Here is a 16,749-nt window from a genome sequence, read left to right on the forward strand (position 1 = left end):
AGGCTCCAAGATGGGTCCCACCCCCGGAGGGTTTTGTGAAGATCTATGTAGACGCTGGAGTTTCGGAGGGAACAAACACTGGAACAACGGCAGCTTTATGTCGTGATCGGGATGGAACTTATTTGGGTTCCTCCATGCTGGTAATTGAGGGGCTGACGGATCCAACTACACTAGAGGCAATAGCATGTAGAGAGGGCATGGCTTTGGCTTTGGACCTGGGAACGAATCATATACAGATTGCTTCAGACTGTAAGCAGGTAGTAAATCATATCCATCAAAGAGCTGGGGCGATCATGGCGTTATCATCAAAGAGATCTTACAAACTTCCACCTTATTCACGACTTGTAATTTTTCCTTTAAACCTCAGGAGTCAAACTATGAGGCTCATAGACTTTCTAGATTTGGTATTTCACTTCCTGCTGGAAGGCATTTGTGGTTGGGTATCCAGCATGACCCAATTGTAATACCTATAAACATTCTAGATGATCAATAAAGGCTTGGCCAGCTTTTCTCAAAAAAAATCTAGTTATATTATTTTTCGCAATTTTTTTTACCTAGTTATATTAATATTAATATTAAGAAAGAAAAGAAAGAGAAGATCACTGTCCGCCAATCTGCCAAGCCTCTCAGCCCGCTATATGTCACTCTACGGCCCACTAATTGCCATCCTCCTCAACTGCCGCCCAACATCCCTACCGAAAGCCGCTCAACCCATCGAAAGACCCGTCAAAAAAAAGCCGCTCAACCCTAAGATCGGGGCGCTCGTGAGGAGGTGACCTTCCCTCCCGACGACGGATACAGCGGCGGCTAGCGGATTCGCACGCGCGTTCCTCTTCCTATTCAAGTTGTGGAGGTATTATTTTCTCATAGGCATCTCCTCCGCTCATTTGTACTAGCGTGGTCTGGAGATCTATCCCGGCTTGGATTAAGCTGTTTTGTTCGACGCGAAACCCTAACTGATTGTATTGCTTGGAAATGTTTGTGGTGGCCTTCTATTAAGCTGTAAGCAATCCAATCCAAGCACTTTATCGCAGTTTTTTTTTCTGTGTGTTCGAGTACGAGTATAACAGTTTAATTTCCTAAAAAATGTTATGGATTCCACTGAACTCCATACGTGTTAGATCTGCAACTACTACTATCTGATTTATACGTTATAGTGTTGTTTGCGATAAATGTTTACTCCCTGCATCGCTATTTACATGCCGGGCTCTTTTTTTGTGATTTAACTTTGGCCAATAGTATATGCGTTATGTGTCATAAAAACTATATCATTGAAATCTTTTTATGATTGCGAATTTGTTGATATTGTTTTTTTAATGTAAGGGATAAGTGGTGAAACCCAGCTCACGAACACACACACAGAGAGAGATGAACACGAGGATTTTGCGCAGCGCACAACTTATGCTACTTTTCGTTTTTCCCTTCCTTATTTGTAGCTGCTTACAGGCTAACTGAAAACCACAAAATCAGGACATGACTAAGCCTACTGATCGTGCCATCCTACGATCGCTGAGCCACTCCCTCGAGGATGCCGTGCCTCGTGCGTTATCTCCGCGCCATCCCACGGATACACGATCACCAGCCTACAAACTAACTGGATCAGCTCGAAGACTATCTCAACGAGCTGACCGATTATTCTGCTGAAGCAAAACTAATCCTAAATAGCTAACTGACAGAGAACTAGCCGTTGTCGACAACAGCCTGAAATGCTACAGTTAACTGACGAAACTGTCGTCAGGCTTAAGCTTCAACAATTCTCCCCCTAAGCCTGGCGAGAAGATTCAGACCTCCATGACGCCGAGCTTCAGACGCATCTCGATGAACTTGACGCGGCCCAGCGCCTTGGTGAGAGTATCAGCAAGCTGGTCGTCAGTGCTGACGTGATCAACGTCCACCTTGCCATCTTCGATGCACTCGCGGATGAAGTGGTACTTGACGTCGATGTGCTTGCTGCGCTCGTGGTAGACGGGGTTTTTGCAAAGTGCGATCGCTGATATGTTGTCAACGAGCAGCTTCACCTTTGTTGGAGCGTCGCCGATCAGATCTCCCAGGAGCCGACAGAGCCACACGCCCTGGCATGCGCTCGATGCCGCCGCCACATACTCTGCCTCGCAAGACGAGAGAGTGACGATCTTCTGCTTCTGGGACGCCCACGTGACAGCACTTGAGCCGAGGAAGAACACCATGCCAGTGGTGCTCTTGCGATCGTCCTTGTCGCCGGCGTGGTCACTGTCGCTGAAGCTGATCAGCGTCGGTGCTCCTGCACCTCGCTTGTAGCAGCATCCGTATCCCGCCGTCCCTGCGATGTAACGGAGGATCTGCTTCACCGCCGCCCAGTGCGGTGCTCCCGGTGCCTCCAGGTACCTGCTCACCATGCCGACAGCAAACGTGATGTCGGGACGCGTGTTGCAGAGGTAGCGGAGGCTGCCCACGATGCTGCGATAGAGTGTCGCGTCGATGACTCCCCCTGTGTCCCGTTTGCGCAGTGGCAGCCTGCTCTCCATGGGCGTGTGTGACGCTTTGCAGCTGACCATGCCGGCCGCAGCGAGGATCTTGCCGACGTAGGCGCTCTGGCAGAGAGTGATCGCATCACGTCTCTGAACCACCTCGAGACCGAGGTAGTATGATAGAAGTCCAAGATCACTCATGGCGAACTTGCACTTCATCTCCTCCTTGAACTTGTCGATGTCGCCCTTGTCAGACCCGGTGATCACCAGGTCATCCACGTATATGCCGACGATGAGAGTCGAGGCACGGGTGTTTCTCCTATACACAACGTGCTCGAGTGGGCTGCGCTCGAACCCAAGCGAGATGAGCGTCGAGTCCAGCTTGGCGTTCCAGGCACGCGGTGCCTGCCGCAGCCCGTACAGCGCCTTGCGCAGCCGCATCACACCGTGCCTGTTCTTGTCGTCGATGTACCCTGGAGGCTGATGAACGTACACCTCCTCCTGCAGGTCGCCGTTCAGGAACGCGCTCTTGACATCCATGTGGTGCACCGCCCACCCATGGTGCGCGGCGAGCGCCAGGAGCAGACGCACGGTCTCCATGCGCGCCACCGGCGCGAACACCTCGTCGTAGTCCATGCCTTGCCGTTGCGCGTAACCTTTCGCCACGAGTCGCGCTTTGTGCTTCACAATGTGACCTGCAGGATCCTTCTTTACCTTGTACACCCATTTGAGCCCAATGGCTCTGTGTCCAGGTGGGAGCGCTGCCATCTCCCAGGTGTCGTTGTCGTGGATCGCGACAAGTTCGGCGTCCATGGCCTCCTTCCAGCACCCCTCGGACAGCGCCTCGTCGACACCATCTGGTTCCTCCGCCGCAATGAGGCAGAGCTGCACGAGCTCCCCCCGATCCTCATCCAGTTGCCTAAGTACATGCCGCATCTTGCGATACTTCTGTGGTGAGTGGTCGAGGTCGTGGCGCTCGTAGTCGTCGTCAGGAGGTGTGGCCCAGCCATCCTCTGTGGATGCAGGTGATGGCGATCGTGGCGCGATGACCTCCGCTCCACGCCGTCGTGATGCGGCGTCTCCGTGCTTGTCCCCGATGGCGTGCTCGTCGTGGCCGTGGCTCCACTGGCCATGGATGCGCCTCTGCTCGGTGCGGCTTTACTTGACGAAGATCCAGCTTCAGAACTGGATGGAGGGGGCGCGGGATTGGTGGTCGTGGGGTCATCTGGGTAGATGACCACGAACTGTTCGTCCAGAGGCCGCGTCGCGGCGCTCGCTGCACCTGACCAGTCCCACTTCCGCTGCTCCTCGAACTTGGCATCACGCGTCACGCGCACCTTCTTCGTGGCAGGGTCATAAACCCTATAAGCCTTTGAGCCCTCCTCGTAGCCGACGAAGATCATCGGAGCAGATCTGTCGGCGAGCTTGTCGATCCCTGGTCCAAGGCGCTTGACATGGACGACGCACCCGAAAGTGCGAAGGTGCTGCACTGCCGGCTTCCGGCCATGCCACGCTTCGTATGGCGTCATGCCGTCGACGCTGTGCATGGGTGCCCTGTTCAGTAGGTACACCGCCGTCTTCACCGCTTCCCCCCAGAACGTCGCGGGCACGCTCATGCTTTTCAGCAGACAGCGCGCCATCTCGACAATCGTCTGGTTCCTCCGTTCGACGACGCCATTTTGCTGCGGCGTGTACGGAGCGGTGGTGAAATGTTTGATGCCGCCCTCGTCGCAGAACTGACGGAACGCAGTCGAGTTGAACTCGCCACCGCGATCCGAACAAAAACCAAGCAAGCGATGCCCGGACTCAGCTTCTGCTCGTGCCTTGATCTTGCGGAAGCGCTCGAACGCCTTGGCCTTGATCACTTCCAGCCACATGTACCGTGATCGATCGTCGACAATGAGGAAGTAGTTGTTCCCCCCCTCTGTCGCCGGCGTGATCGGACCGCACAAGTCCGTATGCACCATCTCCAGGTTCTTGGTGGCGCGGTACGATGTGGCCTGCGGGTAGGGATGCCGATGCTGCTTGCCCAGGACACAGCCATCACACACCTGGTCCAGTCGATCGAGTAGCGGTATGCCGCTCGCCATGTCCTTGTGTAGGATCGAAAGTATGTCTAGAGGGGGGTGATTAGACTACTTGACCAAATAAAAACTTAACCTTTTCCCAATTTTAGTTCTTGGCAGATTTTAGCTATTGTAGGACAAGTCAAGCAATCATCACACAATTCAAGCAAGCATGCAAAGAGTATATTGGCAGCGGAAAGTAAAGCATGCAACTTGCAAGAATGTAAAGGAAAGGGTTTGGAGAATTCAAACGCAATTGGAGACACGGATGTTTTTCCCGTGGTTCGGATAGGTGGTGCTATCCTACATCCACGTTGATGGAGACTTCAACCCACGAAGGGTAACGGTCGCGCGAGTCCATGGAGGGCTCCACCCACGAAGGGTCCACGAAGTAGCAACCTTGTCTATCCCACCATGGCCATCGCCCACGAAGGACTTGCCTCACTAGCGGTAGATCTTCACGAAGTAGGCGATCTCCTTGCCCTTACAAACTCCTTGGTTCAACTCCACAATCTTGTCGGAGGCTCCCAAGTGACACCTAGCCAATCTAGGAGACACCACTCTCCAAGAAGTAACAAATGGTGTGTTGATGATGAACTCCTTGCTCTTGTGCTTCAAATGATAGTCTCCCCAACACTCAACTCTCTCTCATAGGATTTGGGTTTTGTGGAAAGAAGATTTGAGTGGAAAGCAACTTGGGGAAGGCTAGAGATCAAGATTCATATGGTAGGAATGGAATATCTTGGTCTCAACACATGAGTAGGTGGTTCTCTCTCAGAACATATGAGTTGGAATTGTGTATGTGTTCTGATGGCTCTCTCCACGAATGAAGAGGAGGTGGAGGGGTATATATAGCCTCCACATAAAATCCAACCGTTACACACAGTTTTCCAATCTCGATGGGACCGAATCAACAAACTCGGTCGGACCGAAAAGGTAAACCTAGTGACCGTTAGAGATTTTCGGTGGGACTGACATGCAACTCGGTTGGACCGATATGGTTAGGGTTTGGGCATAACGTAATCTCGGTGAGACCGATTACACAAACTCGGTGAGACCGAGTTTGGTAATAAGCTAACCAGAGAGTTGGTCAGGTAAACTCGGTGGGACCGATTTGCTCTTTCGGTGAGACCGAAAAGTTACAAAAAGGAAACAGAGAGTTTACACTGCAATCTCGGTGGGACCGATTCGCTCTTTCGGTGAGACCGAAAAGTTACGAAAGGGAAACAGAGAGTTTGCAATCCCATCTCAGTGAGACCGAGATCCCTATCGGTAGAACCGAATTGCTAGGGTTTGGCAGTGGCTTATGACAAGTGAAACTCGGTGGCGCCGGATAGAAAGAATCGGTAGGACCGAGTTTGGCTTAGGGTTTAGGTCATATGTGGATATGGGAAAGTAGTTGAGGGTTTTGGAGCATATCACTAAGCACATGAAGCAAGAGGCTCATTAAGCAACACCTCATCCCTCCTTGATAGTATTGACTTTTCCTAAAGACTCAATGTGATCTTGGATCACTAAAATATAAAATGAAGAGTCTTGAGCTTTTGAGCTTGAGCCAATCCTTTGTCCTTAGCATTTTGAGGGTTCCACTTTCACATCCATGCCATGCCAATCATTGAGCTTTCCTGAAATAGTCATCTTGGAATAGCATTAGCTCAATGAGCTATATGTTGTTATGAATTACCAAAACCACCTAGGGATAGTTGCACTTTCACCTTGCGCCCCAACTCGCGCAGCGCGCGGAAGTTGAGATGGCCGTAGCGGGCGTGCCACAGCCAGGCAGGGTCCGTGCCGCTCACGAGGAGACACACCGGCCGCGCCGACGTCAGATGAAGGACGTACAGGCGCCCCTCGTTACTCTTCACGCACGCGAGCAGACGATCGTTGGCGTCGCGAAGGCGAAGCCAGCCATGGCGGATGTGCGTGTCGCAGCCGATCTCGTCCATCTACCCTAGGCTGAGGATGTTGCTGCGAAGACGAGGTATATAGTACACCTGATTCAAAGTCATGTGCTCACCGCTGCGGGTCTCGAAGACGATGGTGCCCTTTCCCTCGATCTGCACCTCCGATCCATCGCCAAGTTTCACGGCCCTCGTCGTGTCGATGTCGAGCTCGGAGAGGATCTCCCGCCGCCCCGACATGTGATTCGACGCCCCGGTATCCAGGTACCAGGACGTGTCACAGCGACCCTCGTCTTCGGCAGCGCGGGCCTGTGACTTTTCCTCGTTGAGCAGGACGTGCTCGGCGCGCCTTTGGGGCTCGGTGGTGACGACGGACAGCTCGGCGAGGAACACAGCTTTTTCTTCCTCGCCATCGGCATCACGGGCAAGATTTGCCTTCTCCTTGCGCTCCTTGCGAGGCTCGGTGCAGTCGCGCGAGAAGTGGCCGTTCTTGTTACAGTTGTAACATTTCACGGTCGACATGTCGCGTTCTTCGGCCGGCGTGCGATCGCCGCCGTCGCCGCGAGGCTTGTTCTTCTTCTTGGCCTTGCGACCTTTGCCGTTGCTGCCAGAGCTGCTTGAGCTCTGGCCCTGCTCCTTGCTGCGGGCCTTCCACTGCTCCTCCGTGAGCAGGAGTTGCCCGTCGTTGCCGCCGCTGCCCTGACCGAGGTTATAGCGATCCTCGGCCGAGCGCAGGCGTCCGATCAGCTCCTCCACCGTGAGGAGACTGGTGTTGAGCAGTGTCTCGATAGAGATGGCGATCTGCGTGAACTGAGAGGGCACAACTTGCAGGAATTTCTCAACCACAGTTACCTCTTCCACGACGTCGCCTAGGACGCGCAAGCTGTTTGCGAGCGTGTTGATGCGCATCCCAAACGCCTCCAATCCCTCACCGCTCTTGAACTGGATCTGGGCGAACTCCTTCCGCAGGCGCTGTGCAGTGGCCTGCTTGACGCGAGCGACGCCAAGACGCATGGTCTTGACCGTCTCCCACGCCTCCTTCGAGGTTTTCTTCGCTGCGAGCGTGCCCACCATTTCTGGCGGCATTGACCACAGGATCGCGCCGAGCGCTGCCTTGTCGTTCGGCACGCTCACCGGGAAGCCCTCCACGGCCTCCCAGAGGAGGCTTGCCTCCATGTTGATCTGCATGACCAACGCCCACTCCATGTAGTTGGTCTGGGTGAGCATGGGCCAGACGATGGAGCTGCTCGGAGCGGCGCGCTCTTGCACCGTCCACTCGTGGACGATGATCTCGTGGCCGTCGCTCCTCCGCGTAGGGCTCCGTCCACGGCGCCGCGCCGGTCGTGACGTCCTGCGCTCCGCAGCCCCTGCCGCTGCCACCGCATCCTCCTTTTCCTTCTCCTTCCGCAGCCTCTCCTTCGTCGCCGGAGAGGCGCTCGACATGGTCACCGGGAACGATAACCGCTCTGATGCGAAATGTAAGGGCTAAGTGGTGAAACCCAGCTCACGAACACACACAGAGAGAGATGAACACGAGGATTTTGCGCAGCGCACAACTTATGCTACTTTTCGTTTTCCCTTCCTTATTTGTAGCTGCTTACAGGCTAACTGAAAACCACAAAATCAGGACATGACTAAGCCTACTGATCGTGCCATCCCACGATCGCTGAGCCACTCCCTCGAGGATGCCGTGCCTCGTGCGTTATCTCCGCGCCATCCCACGGATACACGATCACCAGCCTACAAACTAACTGGATCAGCTCGACGACTATCTCAACGAGCTGACCGATTATTCTGCTGAAGCAAAACTAATCCTAAACAGTTAACTGACAGAGAACTAGCCGTTGTCGACAACAGCCTGAAATGCTACAGTTAACTGACGAAACTGTCGTCAGGCTTAAGCTTCAACATTTAACACATAACCCATGTTTAGTTGGTCAAATTGATGGTCAAATCTGAATTTTCAAATGCGTGCACACCACCTAAATTAGAACGGTGGAAGTGCACGATAGTTTGAACTACATTAGGTCAATATACTGTCCATGAGAGAACGGAGTGTGTAATGGATTCGTCAACGATATACCCTATTAGTTCTGATTAGTTGGTATTTGGATTTGGATGACTGGGTTTTGTTCCGTCTATTCAAGGTTTGAAAGATGCCAAGAGACAAGCGCAGGCCGAGAGGCTTGAATGAAGTACAATATGCCACCAAGAGAGTACTTAGGTCAAGTGAGTCACTGCCTCCAAATTTTGCATGCCACTTCCTCCTTTTACCTTCTTGCATGCATGTATTTGCATAACTATGTTGAAGAACTCGCCATTCTGTTGTTGTATCATTATATTTCTAATTAACCAATACCTTTCTGTTCAGGTAGTATCTCCAAAGTGGAATCTGTCAATTCTACGGAAACTGGTGAATGTGCCGGTAGTAAACCCACCAAAGACACTTGCTTTATATGCACATTATTTATCAGATCTTTAGGATTATGATTCATAAATCAACTGAATTGGTTGAAATTATGATATTCCTGTAGGAGATACAGTGCAACGCACAACTGGAAGTTCCATTGCATTGTCAGATGGTAAAACTAAGATCAGTGATAATTTGGCGGCTGTCAATGCTAGTAAAACTGATGAACGTCACTTGAGTGAAGATCTCATTTCACAAGCTGCTGCTTCAAACTTCAAACCAACTGTTGTATCTCTTGCTTCATTCGAAGGTGATTATACTGTTATATATATGCACATTAGCTACCAGATTTACTTCTATAAGATTATGATTTATACATCAACCGCAGTGGCTGATATTATGAGATTTCTGTAGGAGATACCATGCTGGTTGAATGCACAGGTGTATGCATCGAATGCCCAGATCCTAATAGTGCAAGGTTTCTGACTTCATTAAGCTTGTGTACATCATCAGATGGTAGAAGGATGGCCAGTGATAATTTCAGGGTTGGCGCTGCGAACTTTTCTCTACTCCTCTCCCTTATATTATATGCGCTAATTGTTCAGTATAATCACTGTTTTATCACTGCAGATTGAAGTAAGCTTCCCAAATGGAGTTCTTGATGGGCAGTTAGTGTATTATGATTCATATTATGGTATTGCTGTTGTCAGCACCCAGCATGTGCCTGTCTGTGAAGTTGATCACAGGCTAGTGCTTAATCATGATGAAGCACTTAAGTCTAGCAGTGAGGTAGTAGCGTTATGGTGCTCTTCCAGTTCAGACAAATTAATGGCCAAAAGTGGGCAATTGATTGGCCCTCTAGATGGTACAGTCCACAAGCTTATGTTCAGCACATGTAAAATCACTACGGTGAGCTCTTATGTTCTATCTGGTTTTACTACGCTGTCCTAATAAATAACCTTATCATGGTATGAATTGCTTAATCTAGTATTGTAAGCACTAAACTATATTCTGCAAGACATTAAAACTGCATTTTTGTCTTTCTTGATTGTCATTTCGAATCTGTCTTAGGCTGGGATTGGAGGCCCCCTCATTGATATAGATGGGAATTTTGTTGGCATGAACTATTATAGTCAAATGGGGGACTGCTCCCAAAAAGTGATTACTCCCTGCCTTCCAAGGAATTTAATTCTAAAATGCATGGAGCATTCTGGGATACTCAGGTATGTATATCTAGACTTGCACTATCTTCAAGATACAGTTTTCTGTTTGGCCCATGCTTGTCCAGTTGTCCTCCTATCTTTCCCTGTCTTACATTCCCAATTTGAATTGTAAGGCATCCAATTTGCATGCCAAGCAGCTTTCAAGATTTCATAGTATATCCCACTATGCTGGCCCATTGCCTATCTTGTATTTTTGTATATTTTGGCTTCTGTAAACGTTTCTCCTTGTAGCTTAATAGGTTGTGGCATTACCTGGATACTTACACCCACATCAACTGCCCTGTTAGTATCTGTTGTACATGCCCTGAACTAGATTGTTTTTTGGGTTCCATGCTGGCGCTAATATATTTTCGTAAATGAGTAGTACTGCTAGTTTCTTATTCAAACCAGAATATAGACAAACTTATATTTCAGACGTCCCTAGAGATTTTGTTCCTCATTTTCAGTTTTTTTTTGTGAGATATCTCATATGTGTAACCATTTGGCTCTACTTCCTCGTTGTATCTTGCCCTCATTTCCTGTATGGTCTCCGGTATCTAGTTTCTGAATTAACCACAGTAGTTTTTACTACATTGCACTGCAGGCTTGAAACCAAGCAAGAGGGCGATGGTACAATAGGAGGTAGCACGGGCACGAGGGAGATATGTAAATCTTCTACACATGGTAACTTCTATCAGGAGGGTGAGCAAAACACACTGACTAATTAGAACTATTGCATTGTGCACTATCAGCAATTCATCCTTATCATATTGTTCTAATGTCTCGAATCAATAATTATTTGTAGGTTTCTTCACGATGAACCCAGGTTAGTTTTCTGGTTACTTGTTATTAGCATACTACTATTATACGTTGTGTGCTCTAAAATGGGTAACTACTGCCATGCGGACGTATGGCACGGGTAAGGGATTGGGGAATAACAGATAGATGAACTCTCATTGCTTGATTGATTATGGATACATATGATCTCTTAGTAATATAATCCAAAGGATACAGATCTGATCTCTATCTCCAATCATACCTCTTTCATGTCTAACATTTCTTCTTCTCTTTAAATATTATTATATTTTTATTTTGATATTCCATAATTCTATATCCGTGCACATAACAACTATGATGGACCCCTTGACCAGTAGCTCATCCTGCTGCAGCCAATGTGCCCCCACATGGATGAAATGTAGCTCTTCAGACTCTTTCGCTACAGGTGAGGATGAGGACACGCCAAAGATGGAGAGCCTACACGTGGCCCCGCAGACAACCGGATTGATCTAATTGGGGTCAGATGATTGGATTGCTTTAGTTGTGTCCTAACCTGGACGATTGCCGGATGCTGCAACCCACTAGGATGGCCCAAGTAGAAACCCAAATGGTGGTGGCTCACGTGCAAGCCCATGCTTTGCTGAAGCTACGAGAGAAAGTCCACGTGGCATGGTTGTGGGTTCAGTCCCATCATTTACAGTGTTAAGTTTGGGGAAATGATTGGAGCGGGAGCTCCACAATGCAGCTCAGCTGATCCCAATGCTGCTAGAGGTCATGCCTCAGATGCCGACAACACTATTCCCTGCTGCACCCAACCTCATTAAACCCACCTCCGCGTCAACCAATTGTATTTGTGCCTTAGCTGCAGCTATCTGTGGAGAAAATTCCTTAAATGACGCTGTTTTAAATGTTGTTTCCTTATTTGACACCGAAAAACTTTTTCTTCCCTATCCGACACTGTGTCTAAAATTTATACCTTTTACGACACTTTTATCCATTTGAAGCCTTAACGATGTTAAATGACACCTGAAAAGACCTATTTACCCTTTATGTGATGTTTGATTAAAATTGTTATGTGGTAGTTTAGCTTCATTATACGACTCTGTCTGGATGTAGTTTAGCTTCAGTACGTCCATATAAAGACATCGGCGGCGCATAATAAATTGCACGCGAGGACATGATGCGGACATGTTAGAGGGCACAGATCTCATGCAGCTCGCGGCGTGGCGCGCAGCGAGCGGCATGGGGCCAGCAAAATTATAGCAGGCAAGGTGCGTGGTTCAGCTGTGCGGAGGCATACGGCGGCTGAGGGCAGCGCGTTTGGCAACGGCAGGGCGCATGGGTTAGCAGGGTGGCCGGTGTACATCAATACTAGTACATGGCACAGTACATACTCGATCGATAGTATACACAAGTCAGTACGATTAATATTGTAGTCAGTGCTTGTACTTTTTTGTGTGAAAAAACCAGTTCCTGTACACGATCGATAGTAGTATACAACAAGTCAGTAAGTTAATAGAGTTGAGATTGAACGAAAGAAAATAAACAGGACCGACAAGATCATGTGCCCATCACCCACCTCGTGTGTTCGTGTTGTGGCCATCAGCCAGCCAGCGGGAGATCGGCTGCTTAGCTAGCTTCGTCTAGTACGTATAGCTTGGAAAATACTCTGAGCTAGCCTCGTACGTGTGTACGCCGGAAACCATTTGGCTGCAACGCCATCAAGGTTGGGACTAAGGCTCAAAACGAGTCAGACGGATACACACATACACGTAAAATTTTGATCACAAATCACACGAAGGGTAAATAGGTCTTTTCATGTGTCTTTTAACATTATTAAGGCTTAAAATGGATGATAGTGTCATAAAGGGCATAAAATTTAAACTCCGTGTTAAATAAGGAAGACATTTTTTCTCAATGTCAAATAAGGCAACAAATTTTAAGATGATGTTAAATAAGGAATTCTCTCTGTCCGCCATTGCTTGTGCCGGCGACTTGTGTAATTGTGTGCTTGCCTCTAGGCCAATCAAGGCCAACTCTCAGGGTGCAGAATAAGTTATTTTGCACCCAGGGTTTTCTATATTCAGAATTTACATTTGGTATACAAATATTTACGCTTGTATTGACTCATGACACACAGATGGGCATGGAGTGCAGTATATGAGTCATAGAAACATAAAACAGAAAAAATATGCCTGTATGTATACTTTATATTTGTAATTTCACCACACAACAATTTTTTCTTACGTTCTTCTTGACTAACATCGTAAGTTAAAAATTTACATGACGTGCAAATCGGGGAGGGGGGGGGGGGGCATCAGGGAGCCGAAAGCACATGTATTTAGCTAATTGGAATTATTTTTTGAGTAGTCACCATATTTGAAGGCTTCGTAGTGTTCATTATGTGCTGACTCTTCAGCAGATATGCTACGAGTTTAGTTCTTGATAGCAATTTATCATCTTAGTACTGGGATGTTCACTAATTGCTTTTTGTTGCGTCAGACCATGAAAAATATGTAAAAGAAACCGCAAAATCCTATGGTTACCCCTTGCCAGATCTGTTACAAGGTCAGTTATTGCTGTGAATTCTGCTGAGTACGCCCTCATATTTCACATTTTAGAAGTTAATTCAAGCACTTTATGCTTGTTTTGAACAGCAAACATGTATATGGTCAATACTTTTGAAGAGAATTTTGTCAAAGATACATGGACTAAACTCGGAAAAGACGTTGCCTCAAAAATGTCTGAAAGTGTTGTCCCACTTGCTTCTTTCAATGGTGATTGTACTGTCATACACTGATTACATTTCCATGATTTTATTTGATCAATAATTAATAATTGATATTGTGCTTGGTGTAGGAAATGCAAGGTTTTTTGCTTGCACAGGTGTATTTATAGGCATAATAACTTGCAGGTTGTTCCTGCTATTCACTAGTTTTTCTTTGTTCATGTAATATAATGCTTAACTATGATCTTATAATGCAGATTGAAGTACGCCTTCTAAATAAACGTCGAGCCAGAGGGAAATTGACATATTGTAACTTTGATTACAATATTGCTCTTGTTAACATTGACGAGACGATCCCGCCGCGTACAATAGAACTCCAGCAGCCTCCTGTTACCACTGGTACTCCTGTAAGGGCTGTAGGGTGTCTCTTTGACAAACGCAGATTAATGGCCACAAATGGGAAGGTGACTGAAAAATCTGGCACATCGGATTGCGATGAAGATCGGATATCCACTTGTAACATCACTAAGGTATTATGTGTCAGACTTGCAATTTCAGATATCCAGCTGGAAAATCACTAATACGAGTATCTTCACCTTGTCAAACTACATATCTAAGTTATTACAAATATCTTTTTCTTTTCCTATGTAACCCTTGCCTGTTGTCACCCTTTTGGTAGGCTGGGATTGGGGGCCCTCTTATTGACACTTGTGGGAATTTTGTTGGTATGAACTTCTATGGCGAGAAAGAAACTCCTTTTTTACCAGCGAGTGTACTTTCGAAGGTCTTGGGGGAGTTTATTGGACAATGGTGCGCTTTCTATACCTTCATATCTTTTGTATATTGCGTGCAATTTCTTTTGATGGCATATCTTTCCTAGTAAAGTTTTAGTTCATTATAGTTTGGAGGCTTTCTGCTTGCACTCGCTCGAATCAGAACATTTTCTGGGCCTCATCTTGTTCCAATATAGAGTATGTGCATGCGCTCTATATGAAAGCATATATGCACTGTAGTTAGCCAGAGGCCAACCTATGGAGCTATACTTAGTGGCACCATGCTTCAGGCCGTGAGCAACAAATCTTGCTGATGTTAGAAGCCCCTCACCAGCTTGCGTTTTCCTGTACCGCTCTTCGCACTTTTCTTGTGCTTAGTTGACATACTAAGATATTTGTAATTTTAGACACCGTCAAGCTCCCATATATCATAGGGTAAGCTAATTCAGTTACTTTATGTTGAAACATCTTTTAATGTACTTGTAGGCCTGAGGATGCCTTGCCTATTATTGGCAATGCTGATGAAAAAAGGTGTGTTTACATGACTTAACACTATTTTCTGTGTTACATAAATTTATCCATAAATAGGCCTCTTTTGAACAATTATACTCAGTGACAGGTGGAAAGTGCCCGAGCCATCGTGGATGAGTTCACCTGTGGAGTCACTTGTCGAGATAGTTTGCCGGCAGCCAACCTACTGAACTTGGCACGGCTGGATTATAAGTGCTTGGTGCTGATGATGTGGGGTAGCTTCACTTGTACTGCTGTTTTGTACGGTACACTTAACCAAATTTATTTGTCATGGTAAAAGATTATATTTGTACTCCACGGTTTAACTCATTCAAGTAGAATGCTAATGGGTCGCAATAGAAGTTGGTAAATGCTATGTTGACATTATGGTGAAAACTAGTGGAAGCCATATTTTAATGTTTTCAAAGATTAAGGGCATCTACTGTTGGACAGGGCAAATTTGACTCAGATGTTTGTGGACGTGCTAGGTCAGTGTCCGGCCGTGTCTGTTTTGACTCCTTATTTGTTGTTTCAGGCAGCCATGTCCCTCATTTTTTCCCTATACATCTGGTCACATCCATGTGATTAGTGAAGAATATCATGTGCATGTGATTGGTGAAGCAGAGAAAAGAATTAATAAAGAATGAAAAAAGATGCTCCTTGGAGGGCCAAATCCTATGTGTTGGACATGTCCGGGCACCACTTATACTCTCTCATATACACTATTTATACTCATCTCATATACTCCATTTATACTCATCTCATATATGAGATCAGTACGAGTAGTGCTGGACAATATAGATATTTAAGGAGGCTTTGAGGGGTTCGATTAGGTCAACTTTTTTCTTTCTCTCCCCAGTCATTTTGATGAGTTCGGTTGTAGATGCTCTAAAAATAAAAACATGATAGGTGGGGTATATTCCAGAAATGGGCATCCGGTGTTGCTTTGCAACTATTTACGTAATTTATGCGGGCAACCAACATAAGAGCATCTGCCTTATCTTAGGGCACAAAATGTTGTTGCAGTAAAATTTAGGGCATTAAGAAGTGACTTTTAGATCACTCAAAAATTGGTCTTCAAAATGTTTTAGAGGATTTGGAGCACTCGGGTTCTCCACCCTCCCTATATGAGTATTAAGTTCAAAACAAACCAGAAAAAAGACAGCTTTTAATTCTCAGTAAAAAGACAAAAAAGTCCTATGTATAAAAGAAAATTATTTGGATGGATCGTAGGTCAACTGTATTTTCTTCGTCACAGATACATTTTCAGATATTTTTCCACAAAACTTCACACGGGATTAGATCGGGCACCCAGGTTTGATATCCCAAATTATAGTTTTTTTTAATTTGCATGGTACTTTTTGAAATTAATATTCACATAGGAGAGTGGAGCACCTCCGGTGTATTTTTTCACTCAAACATGCTAAAACATCCAAACAAGTTTTTTTTTTGAAAAAAAACATCCAAACAAGTTGATCACATTGCATACTTCATCACTACAAACTTCCAAACATTAACATACAAACTTTCAAACAATTTTATATATACAAACATTCGAACTTAAATAGACAACATAGACCCTCTCAGTCAATGTCGGAATCCTCATCGTGGGCTCCACCTTCATCACCCGTGAAGCCCTTGCCTCGTCCTTCGACTTGTGCTCATTGTCCCTCTTCCAGAACCACTCAGCCTCCCCCTGCGTGAGGTGTGGATTTCCATGGTGAACCTCGCCATCGCTGCTTGCATCGCTCTCCCGGGTGTCCCTCTTCTCGAGGACGATGTCAGTCTCCATCTTTGCCAGGTGGGACACAACAGTCACCGACAGCTTGATGAACTTCGCATTCGCATGCATCTCGACCTTCGGGAAGTTGAGCTCGTGGTGCGGTTGGCTGAGCCTCCACATAGCGATGTCATAGGCGCGTGCGGCGATCTCCG

The 16,749-nt window shown here is 47.0% G+C and overlaps 2 protein-coding genes across 2 annotated transcripts; one reads left to right on the forward strand and one right to left on the reverse strand.

Annotated features, from left to right (window-relative positions):
* The first annotated feature begins 8,570 nt into the window (after positions 1-8,570).
* Positions 8,571-13,807, forward strand: LOC147991353 (uncharacterized). The gene is made up of 12 exons (XM_087538426.1): positions 8,571-8,643; positions 8,786-8,839; positions 8,949-9,134; positions 9,239-9,369; positions 9,455-9,733; positions 9,896-10,047; positions 10,631-10,728; positions 10,832-10,852; positions 13,306-13,371; positions 13,461-13,580; positions 13,663-13,717; positions 13,789-13,807. Exons 1-12 carry the CDS (start codon positions 8,571-8,573, stop codon positions 13,805-13,807), a joined length of 1,254 nt encoding a protein of 417 aa, XP_087394552.1.
* A 2,535-nt stretch (positions 13,808-16,342) lies between these two features.
* Positions 16,343-16,717, reverse strand: LOC147991354 (uncharacterized). The gene has a single exon (XM_087538636.1). The coding sequence runs from the start codon at positions 16,715-16,717 to the stop codon at positions 16,343-16,345; it is 375 nt and encodes a 124-aa protein (XP_087394762.1).
* Positions 16,718-16,749: the final 32 nt, after the last annotated feature.

This window comes from Triticum urartu, chromosome 1A, assembly GCF_056163025.1.
Source record: "Triticum urartu cultivar PI428250 chromosome 1A, HENAU_Tu73, whole genome shotgun sequence".
Classification (NCBI taxonomy): domain Eukaryota; kingdom Viridiplantae; phylum Streptophyta; class Magnoliopsida; order Poales; family Poaceae; genus Triticum; species Triticum urartu.